At 32.5% G+C, this 20,897-nt stretch overlaps 4 protein-coding genes across 5 annotated transcripts; 3 read left to right on the top strand and 1 right to left on the bottom strand.

Moving 5' to 3' along the window:
- The first annotated feature begins 2,418 nt into the window (after nt 1–2,418).
- LOC125859571 (high-affinity nitrate transporter 3.1-like) lies at nt 2,419–3,928 on the top strand. The gene is made up of 2 exons (XM_049539338.1): nt 2,419–2,629; nt 3,183–3,928. The coding sequence occupies exons 1-2, from the start codon at nt 2,497–2,499 to the stop codon at nt 3,659–3,661; spliced, it is 612 nt and encodes a 203-aa protein (XP_049395295.1). The 5' UTR covers nt 2,419–2,496; the 3' UTR covers nt 3,662–3,928.
- A 3,147-nt stretch (nt 3,929–7,075) lies between these two features.
- LOC125860042 (high-affinity nitrate transporter 3.1-like) lies at nt 7,076–11,204 on the top strand. The gene is made up of 2 exons (XM_049539938.1): nt 7,076–7,267; nt 10,559–11,204. The coding sequence occupies exons 1-2, from the start codon at nt 7,132–7,134 to the stop codon at nt 11,044–11,046; spliced, it is 624 nt and encodes a 207-aa protein (XP_049395895.1). The 5' UTR covers nt 7,076–7,131; the 3' UTR covers nt 11,047–11,204.
- Nucleotides 11,205–11,347: 143 nt separating this feature from the next.
- LOC125860041 (manganese-dependent ADP-ribose/CDP-alcohol diphosphatase) lies at nt 11,348–15,386 on the bottom strand. 2 transcript variants are annotated; one of them, XM_049539935.1, is made up of 2 exons: nt 15,263–15,386; nt 11,348–12,418 (listed from the first exon to the last, which is right to left on the bottom strand). In XM_049539935.1, the coding sequence occupies exon 2, from the start codon at nt 12,336–12,338 to the stop codon at nt 11,379–11,381; it is 960 nt and encodes a 319-aa protein (XP_049395892.1). In that variant the 5' UTR covers nt 12,339–12,418; nt 15,263–15,386; the 3' UTR covers nt 11,348–11,378. The 2 variants fall into 2 exon arrangements, with proteins under 2 accessions (XP_049395892.1, XP_049395894.1); XM_049539937.1 differs by lacking the exon at nt 15,263–15,386 and adding an exon at nt 12,746–12,861.
- A 1,033-nt stretch (nt 15,387–16,419) lies between these two features.
- On the top strand, nt 16,420–20,805 carry LOC125858496 (D-3-phosphoglycerate dehydrogenase 3, chloroplastic-like). The gene is made up of 5 exons (XM_049538285.1): nt 16,420–17,105; nt 18,757–19,133; nt 19,366–19,476; nt 19,559–19,654; nt 19,949–20,805. Exons 1-5 carry the CDS (start codon nt 16,559–16,561, stop codon nt 20,618–20,620), a joined length of 1,803 nt encoding a protein of 600 aa, XP_049394242.1. The 5' UTR covers nt 16,420–16,558; the 3' UTR covers nt 20,621–20,805.
- Nucleotides 20,806–20,897: the final 92 nt, after the last annotated feature.

Raw genomic sequence — 20,897 nt, forward strand, 5'->3', positions numbered from 1 at the left:
CCGCCCTTGCGTCTTCTCCAAATACCCCTACTCATTTGCAGAAAAATCTGCACATACCCATTCTCCCACCCCATTGTCTTCTCCAAATACCCCCATCTCTTTTTTGCTAAAACATCTGGGCACCTACATACTCTTTCTTTTTTAATAGTGTCTTCTTCAAAAAAAAAAAAATTCTTTTTTACCCTAATTAGTAAGTTTAAAATTCACCAAAAATTAAACTTACTCCTCTTTAAATATTAAATTCTTTCAAGAAAGAATTTCTTGAATAATTTAATATTTAATCTTGAAATGGATCTATTCCTAAATTTCTAAAATAGTTTCCATCATTTTTCATCATTTTACTGTATCTATTTTTATTCACCATGTTGGATATTTAAGTTTGCAAAAATGGTGGCTGAAAATGGGAAAGAAGAAGAAAAAATTAATTAAAAAATCGACTAAATAGGTTTTTCACGCGCGCTCAATAAGTGTATTACACTCACTATGCCATGAAGCAAAAAGTGTCAAAATGACACAGCGAAACCCTACATGAGGTGTCTAAAATGAACAGCATCCACTTGAGGTGCCTAAGTGAAATTTCGTGCCAAATTTAAGGGGCTACCAATGGGTTAGGCCTAAAAAAAAGTTGAGTAACTTACCATTCACATATGTTATTTCAAACTTCTTCACTAGATAGCCTTGGAAATACAATCTTCTATTCCTTCGAAATGAAGGTATTGATATCACTTTGAACAAGATTAGTTGTGTAATAGATCGTCATAATAATATGAATGTGTATTCAATTTTTCGGAACAAGTTCAGAGTAAAATCTATACATTTTCCGTAAAAGTTAATGATAACAATTAAAGAATGGAGCTTTTAATTTCTCCCCTCTCTTGAGAAAATTTAAAATGTTTTTGGGGGAGTTGGATGGTGGTTCAGCTCTTTGAGACCTTTTTTTATTTTTTATTTATTAAAATAAATATAATTGATCAAGATTACTAGCGATTTAGATTGATGATGTAACACTTGAGAACTCATGTTATTAATAAATATAGCCATAAATATATGATGTGAATGGTTTAAATTGATTGAATCTTTCTCAATTATCGTGGTCGAAACTTGTATGCACTTTTTTCCCATATAGTTATGACATGACTACTAGACTCCATGTATTTCTTCATCCGGATAATAATATACATTAGTTAGGAAAACAATATTGAAACTTGAAAGTGCAGCTCATAACTTCATATATGGAAAGAAAATTTTACTTTGATAATCGATTTTGAGATCCAATTTACAATTATTAGAAATGTTTGTACCTAATTATTACATAACATAGTAATATTTTATTAATTATAGCAAATTGATTTATTTTTAAAAAAAGGAGGATCCCTTAACAATTAACTTAAATAATCGTTTACCAACTGATTAAATTAAAAATAGTACATCAGGTAAAAAACAACGTAAACAATAAATTTGTCTGATTGTTTGGGTGAAGATCTCTAACTTTAACGCTTAATATAAAATGTACAAAAAGTCTTACCCAACTTAAACTACTTTTAAGTTTTAGCAACCGTACTTAGCACTGAGGGCAACCTGATTTTCTAGCCTAGGTAATAGTATATATATCAAGATAATTAAATCTATCAATGGGTAATAAACACGTTGTTTTAAATATAAGTAAACATATTAAGCCGATTGAATAAGACTACGATAAAAATATCAGGAGTATAAATGTATAATATATGTTTAAATTACTTATATAAATATATATGATGAGGTCATGAGGCCAACTAGTAAATGCTGCCTTAAATAATGTAAACTTGATTAATGGACATACGATTAGCGATTTCTCATGACAAAATACATACCTACCCCACCTTCTGCATCAGCTCATAGATCAACCTTAATCACTTGATCATTTTCTTGTTTTAGAGTCTTTCCAAATCATTAGGGGACAAACCTCTTAACCAAAATTAATATTAGTAACGTTAAATATTCATATCGAATGTGTCGAAAGATCGCAGTGGATATTACTTGGAACAAATTATAAATTCCAAAAAATATAAAAATATATTCATCTAAACCAAGGTCAACTTCTAATTAAGCTCTTGTCCAAACAAGTAGTTCCCATAATATAATTACAAATTAATTAGTCTGTAAAACGTCATAAACTTACCCTTTGAATATTGCTTAGGGCCAATTCAAACATCAATTAGTTATTTTATTACTTATATAAAACTTAATTAGTATTATAAAATGACGTCACTGTCTTATTGTAATTGTTTGCACCCCTTATGGAGGTTAGAGAGGTAGCTGCCAGTTGGGCTTATGTTTGACTTATTCATTTTGTAACCTTTCTTTAAAAAATGGCCTCCTTTTGTGGCAAATATCTTGATATCTATATAAAGGCTATCATTGATCAGTAGGGATATTACATTCCAATTTTCTCTCTCTTATTACCAAAAATAAGTTAAAAGAGCTAGGCAAGTAAGAAGATTATAATAGGCAAAAATGGCAATTAGTACTCGTGCTATTTTAATGGCTACAATTGTCATATGTTCATTTTTGGCTGTTTGTGATGGGGAAATATTGTTCTCTACCCTCAAGAAAGCTCTTGAAGTGAAGGCTGAACACAAAGCGGGCGGTATGTGCTGTATTACCTATCCTTTTTTATTTTTCAGATTTGAGAATTTTTTTTTACTTAGGTAGTAATCTCACACTAAGTATTCCCCCACAACTGCAATTCAAGGCTTTAATTTGTTGTCACTTTACAAAGGTTCTAGGTTTGAGTGACCAGTACGAAAGCAAAAAGATATATAGGGCTGGGAAAAAATGAATACTATATGGATGATTGACTTTTAGAGTGAAGATATGTATTGATCAACTATAAATTATAATTAAGTGATAAATGTGTATATGATGCATGTAATTGATATTGTGTAAATATCGACTAAGTTTTTAGTACAGTTAATGTCTTGTATCTTTGGGGATATGTTTCTTAGCATTAGTCGTTTACTTTTTCGTTTTTAGAAGAAGTAAAATTTGTTTGATTAAGATATCAGATACTACATAGATTTAAGTTACAATTAATGGTCTTGTTGTATAAGTAATTTAACCTGTGTTACTTTAAATTATCGATCAGTATTACTAAATAAAAGTTATGTGCAATATAATTACCTTTGTATAAATATTTTCAGTCTTGATGGCCGGGGAGGACATACTCACATTCAAGTGGTCCTTGAACACTACACTCTCAGCAGGGGCAGACTCAGGCTACAAATCAGTAAAATTGCAGCTCTGTTACGCCCCCATAAGCCAAAAGGACCGTGCGTGGAGGAAAACAGAAGACCACCTTAAAAAGGACAAAACTTGTCAATTCAAAATTGTGACCGTACCATACAAATCCTCAAACAACAATTACACTTGGACAATCAAGAGGGATATCCCAACAGCTACTTACTTTGTTAGAGCTTATCTTTTGAATGCTAATGGTCAAGAAATTGGCTATGGACAAAACACTGATGACAAAAAGGTAGACAACCTTTTCAGCATTCAAGCAATTAGCGGACGACACGTTACTTTGGATATTTGTTCTATTGTCTTCTCTGCTTTCTCTGTTGTCGCTCTTTTTGCATTTTTCTACATGGAGAAGAGAAAGGCCAAGGCAGGTAAGTGATGGCGATGACTATGACGATGATGATAATGACTATGACCATGGATGGATCTACATTGTGTGATTATGTGGAAGGAAATTAAATAATCTCCTTTATTTTCGATGTATCGTAGACTTTTTTTTTTTATATAAGATAATGTATTAATTAAGTTTAATACTGAGTTTGATGACTCATCATGTGTCATGCGTGACATTGTTAATTACCTTCTTGTTTTTAATTTATACTCTGTACTTTTATTGGATGAGGGAAGTTTGTTTTATCAGTTTTTTACATTGTTTAATTACCTTCTTGTTTGATTTATACTATAATGTACTCCTTATTCCATTTTCTAAGAAACAAATCGTATTACTTACAAAATTATATTTATAAGTTTACAAAAAACAATAACAAAAAAATATATTTTAAATTATGTCATTAAATATTTCTCTTTATAGATCACAAATTCAATTAATATGAAATAAGGAAAGTCATCATCACCAAATTTGTTTATCACCTTTTTGACTTTTTGGCCAAGTTGCATTATAATGTAGTCCGTTGATTTTCTGATGGTTCGACTAATTATTTTATTTTTCAAACTTTTTATAATATTTTTCAACTTTATATTACGAGTCGAAAGGACACATGATGAAAGTCGTCGGAAGAGCATGTGTTTATACGATAAATTATAAATCAAAAGGTGTTTCGTTATAAATACTACTAATTAGTAATATGAATACTCTCTTGATTTCATATTAATTGGTTATTTTTTTACACATATATTAAGAAATTATAAATAAAAAGATAATTTTACTAATTCAATCTTTAAAAGACTTCTTGAAAATTTTACAAATAAATGTGAGTACTTTAAAAATAATAATTGTAAGAGTAAGATAAGAAAAATTTAATTACAATAATATTTTCTTGATTTAGTAATATGGAATAACTATTTTTAGTAAGATGATCAACTAATTTGGGACAGAGAGAGTATTTATTTAGTACCTCTACAACTTCCGAAGAATCAAGCAAGTAGCTTTGTTAGCAGGTTTGTATCAACATCTTACAATACCTCTATAATATACTTTATTCGAAGTTAATTCAGTTCATTATTTATCTGTTTGAAATTGAATAATGTATTTTTGTCTTTATACTTGTCTCTGTTGTATTTACTCTTTAGTATTTCGTATATAATACATTATCATCTCAAGCAAATACTTTGCAAAGGTACAAATTTTGTTTTCTTAATTAATAACATTTTTTTAAACCTTGAATGAATATTATCAGACACACACTTGCTATCTCTCTTACCTCATGGGTACTCTTGGGACCTTGGAAAAACTCAAAGTTCGTTCAACATATAATCTTTGATTTGGAGACGTGAGTGCAACTTGTTCATGATAATCTTTCCAAATCCAATTTTTGTTAATTAATTCGGATGCCCTCTCTTTGATCTCAAATTATAATTATCAAGGAATAATTATTATTAAGTAATAAAGCATGCATAAAAGAAGTTGACAATAGACGATCAAATCTCTTTATAACGTTATTCGTTATAAAGACATTTCACAATAATGAAATGATTTTCTCTCGAATCGATTTTTTATGTTATATTTTACTTCTCTATAACATTATTCTACCTATAACAGCGGTCCATCAGTTATGGTCATAACTTCACGAGAAAAAAACTATGAATATATACCTTTATCACTGAGAGACTGGAATTTACTAAATTACATTGTAAAATCATTATGTCATGAAACTTTAAATTTCAAAATTTTAAATTAATTTTAAAGGCAGATGTTCTTTATATTTTAATTCTTTGCAGGTACGATACAACTAGTTATGGATTTAGTCATAATGTATTAACTTTTTTAATTAGTACATTTTAACGTTAAATATCATTATATATATATATATATATATTACATTACCTAGTTATAACTATCATAAATTGTCCCGACATATATTAGCACTATAAAAAGATTTCATTTTACAGTCAAAATTGAATATTCTCTTAATCTTCATGATAGTGAAAGACGCCAAGTTGCCAACCCCTTCCAAAATTTCAAGGAATCTCTCTCTCTCTCTGTATATAATATAATAACATTTTTTTGGCCTTTTTTTTTTTAATTTTCACTCGGTATTTAGAGTTCACATTGATGTCCCGATTAAATTTGGATTGCACACTGAAGGATCTATTCGAGGGTGGTGCTCCCAAAGAGATTTTCTTCATATCCAAGGCTCAAACTTAAAATCTCTAATCAAGGATAAAACAATTTCATTCCTACACCACATGAAGTGACCAAATTAATTTTGGGATTTAATTAACAAAGTAGCCACTAGTAAGGTCAACGAATTCGGCTAAAGACGTAATAGTCGAAGCTTGCACCGTATTAAAGTCCAATTATATTTTAGATTCACTTTGCTTGGAAATTATTTGGAAATAAAAAAGTCTATATCAAAGATTACAAAAATAATATTTTTCCTTTTATTTACTCTTATTATTCAAATAAATCTTCTAAAAAGAAATAAAAAGATTAAGTGCTCAAACAATAATAATAGTTTGTCAAATAACTAATAATTATTTTTTTAATGAACATGTAAAAGGGAAAAAATGATAAATAAACAGGACCGAAGGGAATAGACCATTTTTTTAATTTCAAAATCATATTTTGTCTAGGCAAGTCATCTAGGGGCCAGCATGATAATAATATAATTAACTATATGTATTTGAAAGTTCTTTGAATCTTCCACCAATATCAAGATACTCATAGAGATTCCAACTTTTCCAAAATTTCTCTTTTTAGTGAAGAGTTGAGGTTCCCCACTTGTATCCTTAATTTAATCAATTATTTCAAACAATATTTTTTAATTATTAGACATCACTAATTCATCATAATTAAACTAATTTAATCCCTTGTTGATCACCCATAGTGCTAATGAAAAATAGCAACTTATATTTAGCTACTTAATTTAAAAATTATTATTTCAACGTTAGAGCAACAATTTGATAGAGGAATTAAGAACAAGGATTAAATTTTTTTTGACTAAGTACGTTAGATATTTTAATGGGCCAAGCATTGGGTGGTGTATAATTTATTTATTTTTGGATGGTGTATATTGAACGGTTAGATAAATGTCAAATTCAATTTTCATTTGTCTACTCCATATCAAGCAAAGTCTAACTTATATCGTCACTTATATAAATTAGTGGGTTCACATGCTGGACGGAACGTGATGCAGTAGATGGGTTATTTCTCTCTTAATCAAAGATTTCGAGCGAATTTGAATATGAATTTTATTTTTTATAGGGAGTATTTTTTTAATGGAGCTCTATCCAAATTCAGAATAGTCGTTCTCTAATGTAGGTAGGTATTAGATACCTGTTGAATTTTTATCAAAAAAAAATAAGTGGGTTCACATACTGTATATTTCTTTTTATATTTCCTTCTCCATACAATCTCTCTCTTCCTCATACTTTGGAAGTTCAAAAATCATGGCTACTTTTTCTGGCATTTTTGTTGCCTCAGCAATTGTTTTTTCTTTCTTTGGAATTATCATTACTTATGCTGCTCTTTTCTCTTCCCTTCAGCAAACTCTCCTAATCAATTCTTCACCTTCACAAGGACAAGGTATGCCTTTTTTCTGGACAATCATTTTAATTTACTACTATTTTTTTAAAAAAAGTATTCTAATAATTAGATTAATTCCTTGAAAGTTGACTCTTAATAAAAAAAAAATATCGACCCATGATTAAGGAATTTAATATTTTTATAGTCCACTTGTAGCAACCTTTTTCCATTCTTATTTGAGTATATATATTCCTTTAGTTTGAAGGGATAAAGTAATGGTGTGTTACCATGGCCGGGTTGGTATGAGTCGGTTCAGTTCGTCGGAAAGTTATATAAGTATAAATCGATAAAATAGAATCTTTTTGTTATGTATAAATTGTTGAATATTTTACTATATATAATAAGTGGGAATATCTACTACTTAGCACATGACAAGTGTTACATGAGCTTAGATAGTGTTGTACATTCTTCTTTTATGGTTGTACCTTTAAAATTTATATTATTGGACAATTTAACACCATTAATCACAATAATTAATAAGTTAAAACATTTTTTAAAAAAATATGAAAATTTGGATGACTCTCCAAATTTTATTTGTGTCACATAAATTGAGACAACAAAAATAACATATATTGGGTCCATTTTAATTTATTTGTCTTTTTTTTTTTATATATATTTAAAAATTGCGTATAAATACTATAAATTATGATAATTGACAACATAAAATATGTTTTGATAAAAAATACAAAAAATTCCACTGATTCTTCAAGTGAATCAATCGTAAAAATACTATAAATCATGATAATTGACAACATAAAATATTTCAAAAATAAATTCATATAAAAAAATTCTATTGATTCTTGAAATTAATCTATCGTTACAAATTATGTATAAAACATAATAAATCGTGATAATTGACAACTTAAAATATTTATTAAAAAAACACAAAAAAAGTAATTGACTGATTCTTAAAATTAATCTATCAATGTCACATAAAATGAGACAAAAGTAATAATATGTATTATTTAATGTGAAATTATTGAATACTACGTAAAATGTATTGTAAATCTTAACAATTAACAACATTTGATTGACTCTTGAAATTTTATCTATGCTACATACATTGAGACAAACGGAGTAATATATATTAAGTATTAAAATTACGTACAGCCTTATTGCTTTCTGTAGGCTTTGAATTATCGTGGTCATTTTTTAGGCTGATACAAGTTTTGTACATTTTCTATTTAATTTTTTTAATATTATAAATCGCAATAATTAATAATTTAAAATATTTTTAAAAATATATTAAAAATTGAGTTGGTTTTAGGAATTTTATTTATACTATATAAAATGGGACAAAGGAAGCAACATATATCATTTACAAATGACTTAAAAAGCATTAAAAATTACAATAATTACCAAATTAAAATATTTAAAAGTTATTTAATAAAGTAGCTTCACTCTCAGAATTCTATCAGGCTCACATATATTGGGACAGAAAAAATAACACATATCATTTTTAAATTATCAAAAAAGTAATATAAATAATAATAATTAACAACTTAAAATATCTAAAAGACATTTTAAAAGGGTTAATTTTGTAATTTTATCCATATCACATAAATTAGGATAAAGTGACCAGTAATGTAGGTTATTTGAAAGTTACATTAAAATATTATAAATCACAATAATTAATAACTTAAAATATTATTTTTTTTAAATATGAAAATTTGGATGACTCTCCAAATTTTATTTGTGTCACATAAATTGAGACAACAAAAATAACATATATTGGGTCCATTTTAATTTATTTGTCTTATTTTTTTTGTGTTTTTTATTTTTTAAAATTGCGTAAAAAAAAATCATGATAATTGACAACATAAAATATGTTTTCAAAAAACTACAAAAAATTCCATTGATTCTTGAAGTGAATCTATCATAAAAATACTATAAATCATGATAATTGACAACATAAAATATTTCAAAAATGTTGTATGTGGGTAGTCTTATTATGCCTTAAATAGTGTCAAAGAAAGTATAGGTTTGTGATAAAAAAAAACTTATTCCTTTATCCACGCAAACAATCACTTCAAAAACTCCATTATTAGCCCCAAAACATACCATTTATATTATTGTGTCCGTGCATAGCACGGGCACCATTATCTAGTCTCTTAATATAAGTGAACGTAAGACCATATTTGGCATTGTGGGAGGTCAAAAACACTTATTTTGAGAAAAAAAAAATATTTTTGTTGAAAAATTAGGAGTTTGACAAATCAATAAAATTGTTTTTAAATAGAAGTAGAAACAATTTTTCTACATATGGGAGGGAAGAAGCTAAAATTTTCTGTTTTAAAAAAAAGCAAAAGCAGAAACAAAAATTATTTTTCTCAAGACTAAAATATTTCTTTCATATATACATATTTACCAATATATCTCTTATTGATTAATTAGTATATCTTATAAGTTTGATTAAATATTTTATTTTACGTTTATATATTATTATTTTATATTTTACAAAAAAAAAACAATATTGTTGTAAGGTTAGAAAAAAGAGAAAAAAAAATAATAATTAAAGATTTCAATCCTACCAAAAAGGTATAATATTGATTAAAAATTTAAATCTGTACATTTTAATTTAATGAAAATAAAAGTTTAATTAAATTTTTATAATAGATATTTAAAATAGTTTCTCTCTATAAAATAATCTTAATATTAAAAGTACATTAATATTTGTCTTTTTTCATAATTTGACTCTCAGAAGCAATTTTAAAAAAAGATTAGTCAAACACAATTTACTTATGAAAAGCATTTTTTCAAATGAATTAGCCAAACGCAATTTTTTTTTTCAAAAGTACTTTTCTGAAAAACTATTTTTAAAAAATGCTTCTAAAAATAAGTCATTTTTAACAGTAATGCCAAACATGCTCTCTAAGTGATAACGTAATGGTTCAAAAGTTTTTGTAAGTCACAAGTTTGAATTTCCATCTCTATAACATTTTAGTATCTCTGTTAGAGTGTGTTCAGTAGGAAAGAGAACATATTCTTGAATTTTCTTTAGGAGAATAATTAATAGGTTACTTATTTTCTAGCGTTTGATATCTAAATAGAAAATATTATTAAAATTACAGTACTATAACTTAGATAAATACTATGGAAAGTAGGGGTGTAGGGCTGTTGGGATGGAGACTATAAGGTGTGTCGGAGGATAGGAAAGACATAATCAACCTGGAATTTTATTGTAATTTTTCTTATTTTTAATGAACTTGTTTTTTCGTTGAGAAATTATTTTCTTCGAAAAAACCCCCGGACTCCGTAATTAGGTGTTAATATTGAATTTGTACTATGCAGTTCTGCAAGCTGGAGAAGCACAAGTGACAATAACATGGTCATTGAACAATAGCTATCCAACAGGTACAGACTCAAATTACAAGACAGTGAATGTTAAATTATGTTATGCCCCAGTGAGCCAATTGGACAGAGGATGGAGAAAGTCCAACAACAATCTCAAAAAGGATAAAACTTGTCAAATTAACCTTGTCACCATGCCATATAAACCTTCAAACAACAATTTCACTTGGACTATACACAAGGATGTTCCTACTGCTACCTATTTCATTAGAGCTTATGTTTATGACTCTACTGATGAAGTTGTTGCCTATGGCCAAACCACAGATGCTCACAAGAAAACCAACTTGTTCAAAATCACAGCAATCACAGGCCGCCACATCACCATAGACGTATGCGCAGCCTGTTTCTCCGTTTTCTCCATCATCTCCCTAGTCGGATTCTACTTCGTTGAGAAGAGGAAGGCGGTCAAAATTTCCCAGCGAAAATGATCGTTATTTGCTTCTTTTTATCATATTTTAGACTTCGGTAGAAGTAAGTTGTATGGTGTTCTAGCATGTTATATTTGTTATCTGTATAAAATAAGTACAAGCATTGGTGTTGTTGGGCTTAGCTATGAAAACAAAGACAATATATTGAATCTGTCAAATGATAATCCTAAATCCGATAGATCTCTAATTCTAAATTTATGCCAAAAACCGAAAGAAAGAAAAATGGAGGTAGACCGAGATGTGTATCAGTTGACATCCTTTTTTTGTAACCACGAAATGTGGTTAAACTTTACATACTGTAGATTACTTTTTGTTGCAACAAACAAGATGGTCTAGTGACGAAAAACCATCTCAGTGCTCTTCATTCTATCAGTACCAAAAAGTAATAATCTATCATCAAAAGCATCTATGTGTCCGAAAGAATCAGTACCAGGAGGGCACTCAAGAGCTGCTTCAAGGACGCGATGATGTACACCATGGGAGTCAACTGATTGTCCACCTTTATGGTCGTGTCCACCCATACAGACCTTCACACAGCTATAGCGATGTATCACATCCATCACTTCATCATAGTTCCACAACAACGCTGCAAAAGATGAAGCTCCAGGATCCAAAGGCAAATGGCAACACACTATTGCATTTTGATTCAACTTGGTAGCTTCCTGAAGGACATGATCCAGCCATTCCAATTGTTCTTTCCCAACACCTCCATTGAACATGAGAAACCTTCTTGCCAGTCCCACAAGTCCACTTGGACTGTTTTTGTCTGAATTTGGGTTTTTCTCCTGAAGAACTTTCAAGGCCTTCAAAGTATTTGGGTGATCTTCCGGCCAACCAATGGCACTGATATCATAAGCATCTAGGATTACAAATCTGTACTCCGGAGTTGGAGAAAAATCGAAATAGGCATGACCATCATGGCCAGGGATTCTCAACAATGGAAGCAAGTCCTTTCGAGGAAGATTGTAAAGGCAGTGGTTCCCAATCATGTGATAGACAGTGCCATTGAATTTGTCAAATTCATCAACAATTTTCTTGACAGCAATCATTGACTGGTCTTTGGGACAATACCCATCGACAATGTCCCCAAAATTAAGAACAAACTTAGGCTTTTCTTGATTCCATTTCTTAACTGCCCTTTGCAACACACTAACACTGTGCCGGTAATACCTAGGAACACCAAGGAATGAGGAGCCGTCATCAATATCAGCATACTGGACATCTGAGATGACACCAAAAGAGAGAAGTGGCTGCTTCCCTAGTGGACATAGAAGACCATTTGCATATCCCATTGCCTACCACCACGCTCTAAAAGAGATGTAAACAAAGCTGTGGTTGATCTGAATAACTAATCAGAGGAGTGAAGATACATCTGAAAAGTTAAAGAAAATAAAGATATCAATTACAGTTTAAAACAATAAAACTAAAGTAGTATAATAACACATTTCTATTGTAAGGCCTAAGTTGATTCAAGACAAAACAAACATGCATATGAAATTAATAAATACAAACAAATACTAAGGGGGAGCGCTACTTCTCTCGGTTAGAAACTTCCATTACTCAATACACATTAGATTCAGAAAGATAGAAACTAGCATCCCTGATATGAGGTTGTTTTCCTGTGCTACTATGAAGAAGCCTGTCCTGTATCTGAAACGCTTCCACAGCGCTCAGTGGACAGGGTTCTGGAAATCTTTACCGGTCTTATCATTTTGCACTCAGCCTTGGTTACATGATGAGCTCCCCGTAACTTCCAAATCCTGATGGTCATCTATTTTTAACCAAATCAGCCATTCAAAGACCATCTCAATCCTCCAAGCAAATGAAAAATTATGGAATGAACACTACAGTCAGAAAGAATTATGAATTTTATCATATGCTAGTGTTTTTAATGTGTGCCCTTTCTTTTCCGAATTAATTAATATATTTATTACTTTTATTTTTTAAGCACAAAATTTGTAATCTTTAAGAGAAGGACTTGATTCATGCAGCCAAATATGTTAGTCAACAAAAAGTCCATGATTTCATCATAGTTGCTAAAATCCCCCATCTAACCACAAAAAGAAGAAGAAATACTTGATTTCATATTAATTTCATAAAAGTAATACTCATTCATAGCTTTAGGACAGAAACAAAATTCAAGAACCGACTCAGTCCAGAAGGTTAATGAGCCCAGTTATAAGGGGCATGAATTTCCTCAAAGCCAGTTTCACGTGTAACCTAATTTAAGCATGTTAAGAGACATGTGCCAAAACTTGTCATGGTTCAATGACCCTTTCTCCATCTTGAAATGCAAGCTTCCTTTCACATTTATGAGAAGTTCAGAAAGGGCCTAGGATTCACTGACTCAGACAGGCACAGTCAATACAAATATGTGCACATGCATCTTGGACAGGCACAGTCAATACGAATATTTCAACCATGGCTTTACACATATTTGGCGCAGGACAGGAAAGGTTCTCAAAGAAAAGAACACAGGCTTTAATAGATTGAAAGAAAAAAAAAGAAACAAGGCAAAATTTGGACAGCCCTCAAAGGTGCTTGTCTACCCAAGATATTCTCTGAGAAGTATCCAGTTGGCATTGTCCAGTAGCAGATATGTAGTATATGTTTCTTTCAGTTTCGGGACTAAGTTGGGCACGACCCCAACGCAGGCAGGGGCGTATACAGGAGGGGTCACCGGGTTCACGTGAACCCATGGTCCCCTCCCGAAATCATATATAGTAGTGTTATATTTTTTAAAAAAATTTAAATATAAATGTGTGAACCCAGACTCGAAGTATCATATAATGTAGTACGATGATGATTGGGTGCACCTCTCTAGGTGAGGTTAGAAATTTGAATCTTTTATCTATCTTGTTTTAGTTTTCTTTCTAAGATTTTGTAACTGGTTTGGATAAATAAAAGTTAATTTTGGACCTATGATTTTAAAATTTTAATGGTTTTCAGTAAAAAGAATCTAACCGATCAAATTTATGTCTTAGATCCACCTTTTTGTAATAGTGCACCCATTATCTATAAATCCTGAATACGCCTCTGAACGCAGGGAGGCACGCAGTGGAAGGCTGGAGCAGATGGAAGTTGACAGAGGCAATTAGAAAGTTGGGAAGATGATCCCAACAAGCACTTTCTGGTGTCTTTGGCAAGAAAGGGATTGCGGATGTTTTGATGGCATTTCAACTCCTAACGATTTTCTAAAAGCTAAATGCATTGTGTATCTCTTTAGTTGGAGTATCCAGCCCCTGTAAGTAATGTTGTTACCCTCCTAGACTTAATGAGCTCACTTACTCTACCTTAGCCCTTACTACTTTTGACTTTCTGGTAAGCTTTCCTGGACAGGTTCTACTATGTTGTTATGGAGCTAACATCGATCACTTATGTAACTTTGCATCTTCTTGATGCCTGCATTGAAGCACCTTATTTCATCAAAACAAAGAAGGGCAAAAAGTATTATCAGTGCTTTAAGAAAAGCTCTGTCTAGTAGATAGACGCTCCAACAGTTACACGTGATATCATCTGTCAAATATCAGCAGGAAGGATATGGGAAAAGAATTAGCCATTGAGGTTGTTTATGGGTACTTTAATTGGATCTTGAGAAGAGCCAAAATAACTTATGCCCTTTCACTTTACTTCATCAAAAAGGAAGCCATCCCTGTAACCTATCACAATTTCAGGGATTTCAATTACTTCTGCCATGATTATCAGTACTATTTCTGTTCTCAATCAATTAGTCTAATATCAATGAGCTACAATTTTGTTCATCCTTCTCCAATGGAAAACAGCATTTAGAAGAACATACTAAATTTTACAGCAACAACGTAAAAGATTGTAGTTATAGCAAACTAAAAACAAGAAATTTACATTAAAATACGATATATGATAAAATAGTTTTTCTAATTCATCCACAATTTTAAATACGGAATTAAGCACAATCAAATTCAAATAAGGGAATAACAGCACACAAAAAACAAATTATGATAGAATAGTTCTTCAACATGAACTCCAAAAGCTCAAACCTATAGACATCCACATAAATAGCTCAATGTGGAGTCAAGAGAAACGAAAATTTTGATTATTCCCAAAAGTACACATTTGGGGTTTGATAAAGTTCGAATCTTTCCATACACAAAACTTATAATTTTTTGTTTTATAGCAAGAAGCATCAAAGAAAAAACAAAGAGAAATATGCAATTTCGAAAGACAAATACTGACATACCCAAATTGTATCTTGTGAATCAAGTCTTGCGCAGAAAAAAGGGCTTTGAAAGGAAAAGAGGAATGGAGAATTTGACGACGTCGGTGGTCGGTGGGTCGTAGAGAAAAGAGGCCACGATTATGAGGAAGCTGTTAAATTGGTCAAATATGATTACAATTCCAACCCCAAATCAAATCTGCAGGTAAAATAAAAGACACGATTAGGCGCTGCCACGTGTATGAAAACTTTATGGTAAAATAAAATTAGATCATCGGGTAATCTATCTACCTCTTCACATGTACGGGCGGCTTCACCTTATAATTTCACTATTGTTTTTGTTTTTGTTTTTGTGGGACTCACTCTTTCAATCACTTTTTAGGTTAGAGGCACTTTTTATGTTTGTCCAAAATCTACTCAAAGATGAATTGATTTCCTTCTCTCCTCAGAAAATAAGATTTTGAATCCTAATTAAATATGAACATAGTAAATTATGAAATTAATTATTGAGGCATTTTATCATGAAAATAATTTAAAATTTTAATTTAATTATATTTACCCATCAATTACAAATTATTTTGATAATATATTACTTCCTCTGTCCCTAATTACTTGTCTACTTTTGAATTGACACACCTATTAAGATAACAATAATTGACATAGTGAACTTATCATTTTATCTCTATTAATTATGAATTAGATGAATTAAAAACTTAAGATTTTCATGAAGTTCTATCATTTTCAAAGTAATTAATTGAGGGTATAATATGTAAAAAAATTCTTCTTTCTTTATTTGTCAAAATTGACAAATAATTAGGGACAACAAAAAAAGGAAATGTGGACGAGTAATTAGGGATAGAGGGAGTATTATTCTCTCCGTCTTATTTTATATGAGTTAGTTTGATTCGGCACAGAGATTAAGAAAGAAAGAAAGACTTTTAAAACTTGTGGTTCAAAATGAATGATATAAATTTGTGTAGCTGTAAATCATTTCATTAAAGATAAAATAGATATTTTATAATGAAATTGTTACAAAATGTGTAAATCACATAAATTGAGACAAAAATAATAAAAAAGAACAGTTAAACCAATCCAAACGAGCTCTAAATAAATAATATAATTTGGTAAGAGCGAGTACACGTCCACCTACTTTATTTGGTCCCAATTTCCTATTCATCACTCGTCAGCAACCAGTCACCCATAAAACCCTCTCCAAATCCTTCCACAAGAACAACTCATTTTCAACCTTCTTCCGCCGCAACAATCACCGCCGCCGTGCCGTCTCACCACACTGAGCTACGCTCCGAATAGTTTACCACAATGGTGGCTTCAGCTTCTTCAACTATGCTTTTATCTTCAAAATCTTCACGCGCCTCTCTCTCATGGAAAAACCAGCTTGCTTCCACCTCTGCCTTTCGCGTCTCCGGGGTTACCCTCCCGCGCAGAAGCCTCCGTCAGTGTCCAAGGTTCATTGTTTTCTCTATGGACGCCAAACCTACGGTTCTAGTTGCTGAAAAACTAGGTGAGGCAGGGCTAAAACTATTAAAGGAATTCGCGAATGTTGATTGCTCATATAACTTGAGTCCTGAGGAGCTGTGCACTAAGATCTCTCTTTGTGATGCGTTGGTTGTGCGGAGTGGAACAAAGGTGACCCGTGAGATCTTTGAATCTTCTGGTGGACGGCTGAAAGTTGTTGGACGTGCTGGTGTGGGGATTGATAACGTTGATCTTGCGGCGGCAACAGAGCATGGATGCCTTGTTGTTAATGCGCCCACTGCTAATACAGTTGCAGCTGCTGAGCATGGAATCGCCCTTCTCACTGCTATGGCTCGGAATGTTGCTCAAGCTGATGCTTCTGTCAAAGCTGGTAAGCGTTTTAACTTTTTAGAGGCAGATCTAGAACTTTAAGTCTGGCAAACTACTAACATAACCATTAATCACTTCGGCACAATTTATGTGACACTTTTAGAATTTTGAGATTCAAACAAGTCTCCTTACAAATTAACTTTTTATGTAGTTTATAAATATGTAAATTTCATTTAAAAAAATGAAGATTCCTTGAGTTTGACCGTCGAAAAACGAAAAGTGCAATATAAATTGGGACAGCGGACAGAGGGAGTACTTATTTTGTGACCGTGGGTGCTAACTTAGTTAAATATATTTTCAAAAAGCTTTCAACTAGAGGCTGTGCGAAAGTCTCAATCTGCCCCAGCATCATTGTGTTTTGAATACAATGACATGCCCGCGAATATAATTCTCAATGAGTTTGTTGTGATTGAGAGAAATGTCTTATGAAATCCATGCATTATGGTTCTCGCAAGGCTGATTAGATCTATGTCAAGTTGGTCTAAATGTTCTATTATCTAGAAAGAGAAAAGATTGTAATTTGACATAGATCTTATTCAAGTGAAATGCATGCACATATTCTTTGAAAGTATCTGTAGCAAATTTTTTTTTTTTTTTTGCAGTAAAGCAGTGTTATCAAAGGCGAAAAGCGCAAAACAGCTCTAAGGTCTGTTGGGGCTTTAAGCGTAAAGTGCAAATAAAGCATGGGCTTTAATTAAAAAAGCGCAAAGGGACAAAAAATTCAAATATATGTGTTTATTCAAGACTAATAATTATAAACATGTATGACAAATGTATGACCAAAAAAATTAATAAAACATTATGATAAAGTTAAATATCAATTGTTTAGTGTCACTTCTTCAGAAGAGGCTCATTGGCAAGGAAAATTTTGCCTTAGAACCTTAGTGACAACAATAAAGTGCACACAAAGCGAGGCTAGGCGCTCAACACGTTTTAAGCCTCACTTCAGGGCTTAAGCGCTCCTTTGACAACACTGCAGTAAAGACAACCCTTTTTAATTTCATTTATTACAATGCCTTCTAAAAAGGTGAACTCATCATTTTAGAGTGTGTAGTTCGAGTTGGAGTAGCTTAATAAGTCGGATTGGTCTGTGACTTTGTTGATTCAAAGATAGAAATGCTTGACAAACACGGGAATTGATGAAATAGTTGATGTATCTAGAAGAAATAACTTCATCAATGCTGGTGCAAGTATGAAAAACCTGGAGATCCAGGCTCAAACCCTAGCTACAACACTTTGCTTGTCTTAGTTATCAGGCTTACCCAGTACCTGTCCTATTCTTGTGGGATGCATTAGTCAAGGTACACGCAAGTTGACACTGTAATAAAAGAAACGTATAAAGGATGATCCACAGCTAATTGGTTTTATTATTTGTTCTGCTGTCAGTTCTAATGCCACTTCTTTTTCTTTTTGGAGAAAATCTAAGGCCACCTCCATCTGTTCTTCCCTTTCTAAGCATTCTTAGGATCATTACCCAAAATATGGAACCCTCAACCCAATCTGTCTTTTACTTTCCACTTTCTTTTTCCCGATGTTTATTTGCTTGGAGTAGATGTCTGAAAATATTGTTTCCATGGCTGCTAACGAATTCCCCTGATATACTTGTTGCTTTGACACACCTCTAAAAAGTTGTATCATGATATGGTTTCCAGGGAAATGGTTGAGGAACAAATATGTTGGTGTCTCCCTAGTAGGCAAAACACTTGCTGTGATGGGTTTTGGGAAGGTTGGATCAGAAGTCGCAAGGCGAGCTAAGGGGCTTGGCATGCATGTCATCGCTCATGACCCATACGCCCCTGCTGACCGTGCACGCGCTATTGGTGTGCAGCTTGTGAGCTTTGATGAAGCCCTTGCATCTGCAGATTTCATCTCACTTCACATGCCCCTGACCCCTGCTACAAAGCAGATCCTGAATGATGAAACTTTTGCAAAGATGAAAAACGGTGTACGGATTGTGAATGTTGCTCGTGGGGGTGTGATTGATGAAGAAGCTTTGGTGAGGGCACTTGATGCAGGCATTGTGGCACAGGTCCTGGCTCTGCATCTTTGAGACACTCAACACCTATGAATTAGTAATTATTTATTGAGCTATTGTTGTCTCTATATTTCCCTCAAACCTTCATGCCTGTTGGAATATCGAGTGTCCAAAAGCCATCCTTTGTTATCTTTCACCTTTCATCTCCATTGGAGGATTGAACTGTAGAATAGACTTCTTCACTGCCAGTCTATGTAATTGTACTAACATATAAATCCTGTAACAGGCAGCACTTGATGTTTTCACTGTGGAGCCGCCACCAAAGGATAGCAAGTTGATTCAACATGAGAATGTGACTGCAACTCCACATCTTGGTGCTAGTACTACAGAGGCTCAGGTTTGTGCACATTACAATCATGTATGCCACACTTTTTCTTCCAATTCACCCATTTACTAATACTCTCTGAATGATTGTCCAGGAAGGCGTGGCAATTGAGGTCGCTGAAGCAGTTGTTGGCGCTTTGAAAGGGGAGCTCTCAGCTACTGCTGTCAATGCACCTATGGTTCCTGCTGAGGTACATGCTTTCAGTATTTACCAGTTATCACCCTCTATTATTTATATTTCCGGGGGGGGGGGGGGTTGGAAGGCTTGGTACAGTACTTTAACTGAACTAGCATGCCCATGTAGGACGTCTTTCATTTATCTAACTAGCATGTAATCTGTGTTATTGTAGCTGAGGTCCTTAGAGTTACATATATGTAGAGAAGTGGTTTATCCTTTTCCCCTGTATTTTCTTTAACAGGGGAGTTGCTTGTTGAATTGATAAAACAAATGTCTGAATTTAACTTTTGGTACCTCTCTCATGCAGGTGCTATTAGAGCTGAAGCCTTTTGTTGTACTTGCTGAAAAACTTGGTAGACTTGCTGTCCAGTTGGTTGCCGGTGGAAGTGGTGTTAAATCAGTGAAAGTAACATATGGTTCAGCTAGAGCACCTGATGATCTTGATACAAGATTGCTTCGTGCCATGATAACTAAAGGCATGATTGAGCCAATTTCCAGTGTTTTCATTAACTTGGTTAATGCAGATTTCACTGCTAAACAAAGGGGACTACAGATATCTGAAGAACGACTTCTCCTAGATGGTTCACCAGAAAGTCCAGTTGAGTTCATTCAGGTTCAGATAGCGAATGTAGAATCCAAGTTTGCCAGTGCTATTTCTGACTCAGGAGAGATTAGAGTGGAGGGTAGAGTTAAGGATGGAGTCCCTCATTTGACAAAGGTCGGGTCTTTTGAAGTGGATGTGAGCTTGGAAGGCAGTATCATTCTTTGCAGTCAGGTTGATCAGCCAGGAATGATTGGAAAAGTGGGTAGTGTCTTGGGTGAGGAGAATGTGAATGTCAGCTTCATGAGTGTTGGAAGGGTTGCTCCTAGAAAGCAAGCTGTTATGGCTATTGGGGTGGATGAACAACCCAGCAAGGAGTCACTAAAGAGGATTGGGGAAATTCCTGCCATCCAGGAGTTTGTTTACCTTGGATTATAGGGTACTACTATAATTTTTGGGATCTGAATTCTTTATGAAGTAAAATTTGGTAATGTTGTTGTTTACAAGTAGATTAGTGTAGGACAAATAAACTATCGGTTCTCTGATTAGTGGTATTTTTCCTATATTGAGTTTTTCAATATGATATTTTGTATTTCTTTTTTATTTCAAGAGATATGAGCATTTCCTTGTTCCGCCCCCTGTTCAAACAAACGCCTCATTACTTTTGAGATGTTGCAAGTGTTAGTTGTGTGCTTGGAACTAAATTAGGTATGGT

Source organism: Solanum stenotomum, chromosome 3 (genome assembly GCF_019186545.1).
Source record: "Solanum stenotomum isolate F172 chromosome 3, ASM1918654v1, whole genome shotgun sequence".
NCBI lineage: Eukaryota > Viridiplantae > Streptophyta > Magnoliopsida > Solanales > Solanaceae > Solanum > Solanum stenotomum.

Bases quoted from the DNA above. Each gene is read 5' to 3' on its own strand.
- LOC125859571 (XM_049539338.1), top strand. From the start codon at position 2,497: ATGGCAATTAGTACTCGTGCTATTTTAATGGCTACAATTGTCATATGT. The intron at 2,630-3,182 runs GTATGTGCTGTA...AAATATTTTCAG, and splicing joins GGCTGAACACAAAGCGGGCG to TCTTGATGGCCGGGGAGGAC.
- LOC125860042 (XM_049539938.1), top strand. From the start codon at position 7,132: ATGGCTACTTTTTCTGGCATTTTTGTTGCCTCAGCAATTGTTTTTTCT. The intron at 7,268-10,558 runs GTATGCCTTTTT...TGTACTATGCAG, and splicing joins TTCACCTTCACAAGGACAAG to TTCTGCAAGCTGGAGAAGCA.
- LOC125860041 (XM_049539935.1), bottom strand. From the start codon at position 12,338: ATGGGATATGCAAATGGTCTTCTATGTCCACTAGGGAAGCAGCCACTT.
- LOC125858496 (XM_049538285.1), top strand. From the start codon at position 16,559: ATGGTGGCTTCAGCTTCTTCAACTATGCTTTTATCTTCAAAATCTTCA. The intron at 17,106-18,756 runs GTAAGCGTTTTA...TATGGTTTCCAG, and splicing joins TGATGCTTCTGTCAAAGCTG to GGAAATGGTTGAGGAACAAA. The intron at 19,655-19,948 runs GTACATGCTTTC...TCTCTCATGCAG, and splicing joins CACCTATGGTTCCTGCTGAG to GTGCTATTAGAGCTGAAGCC.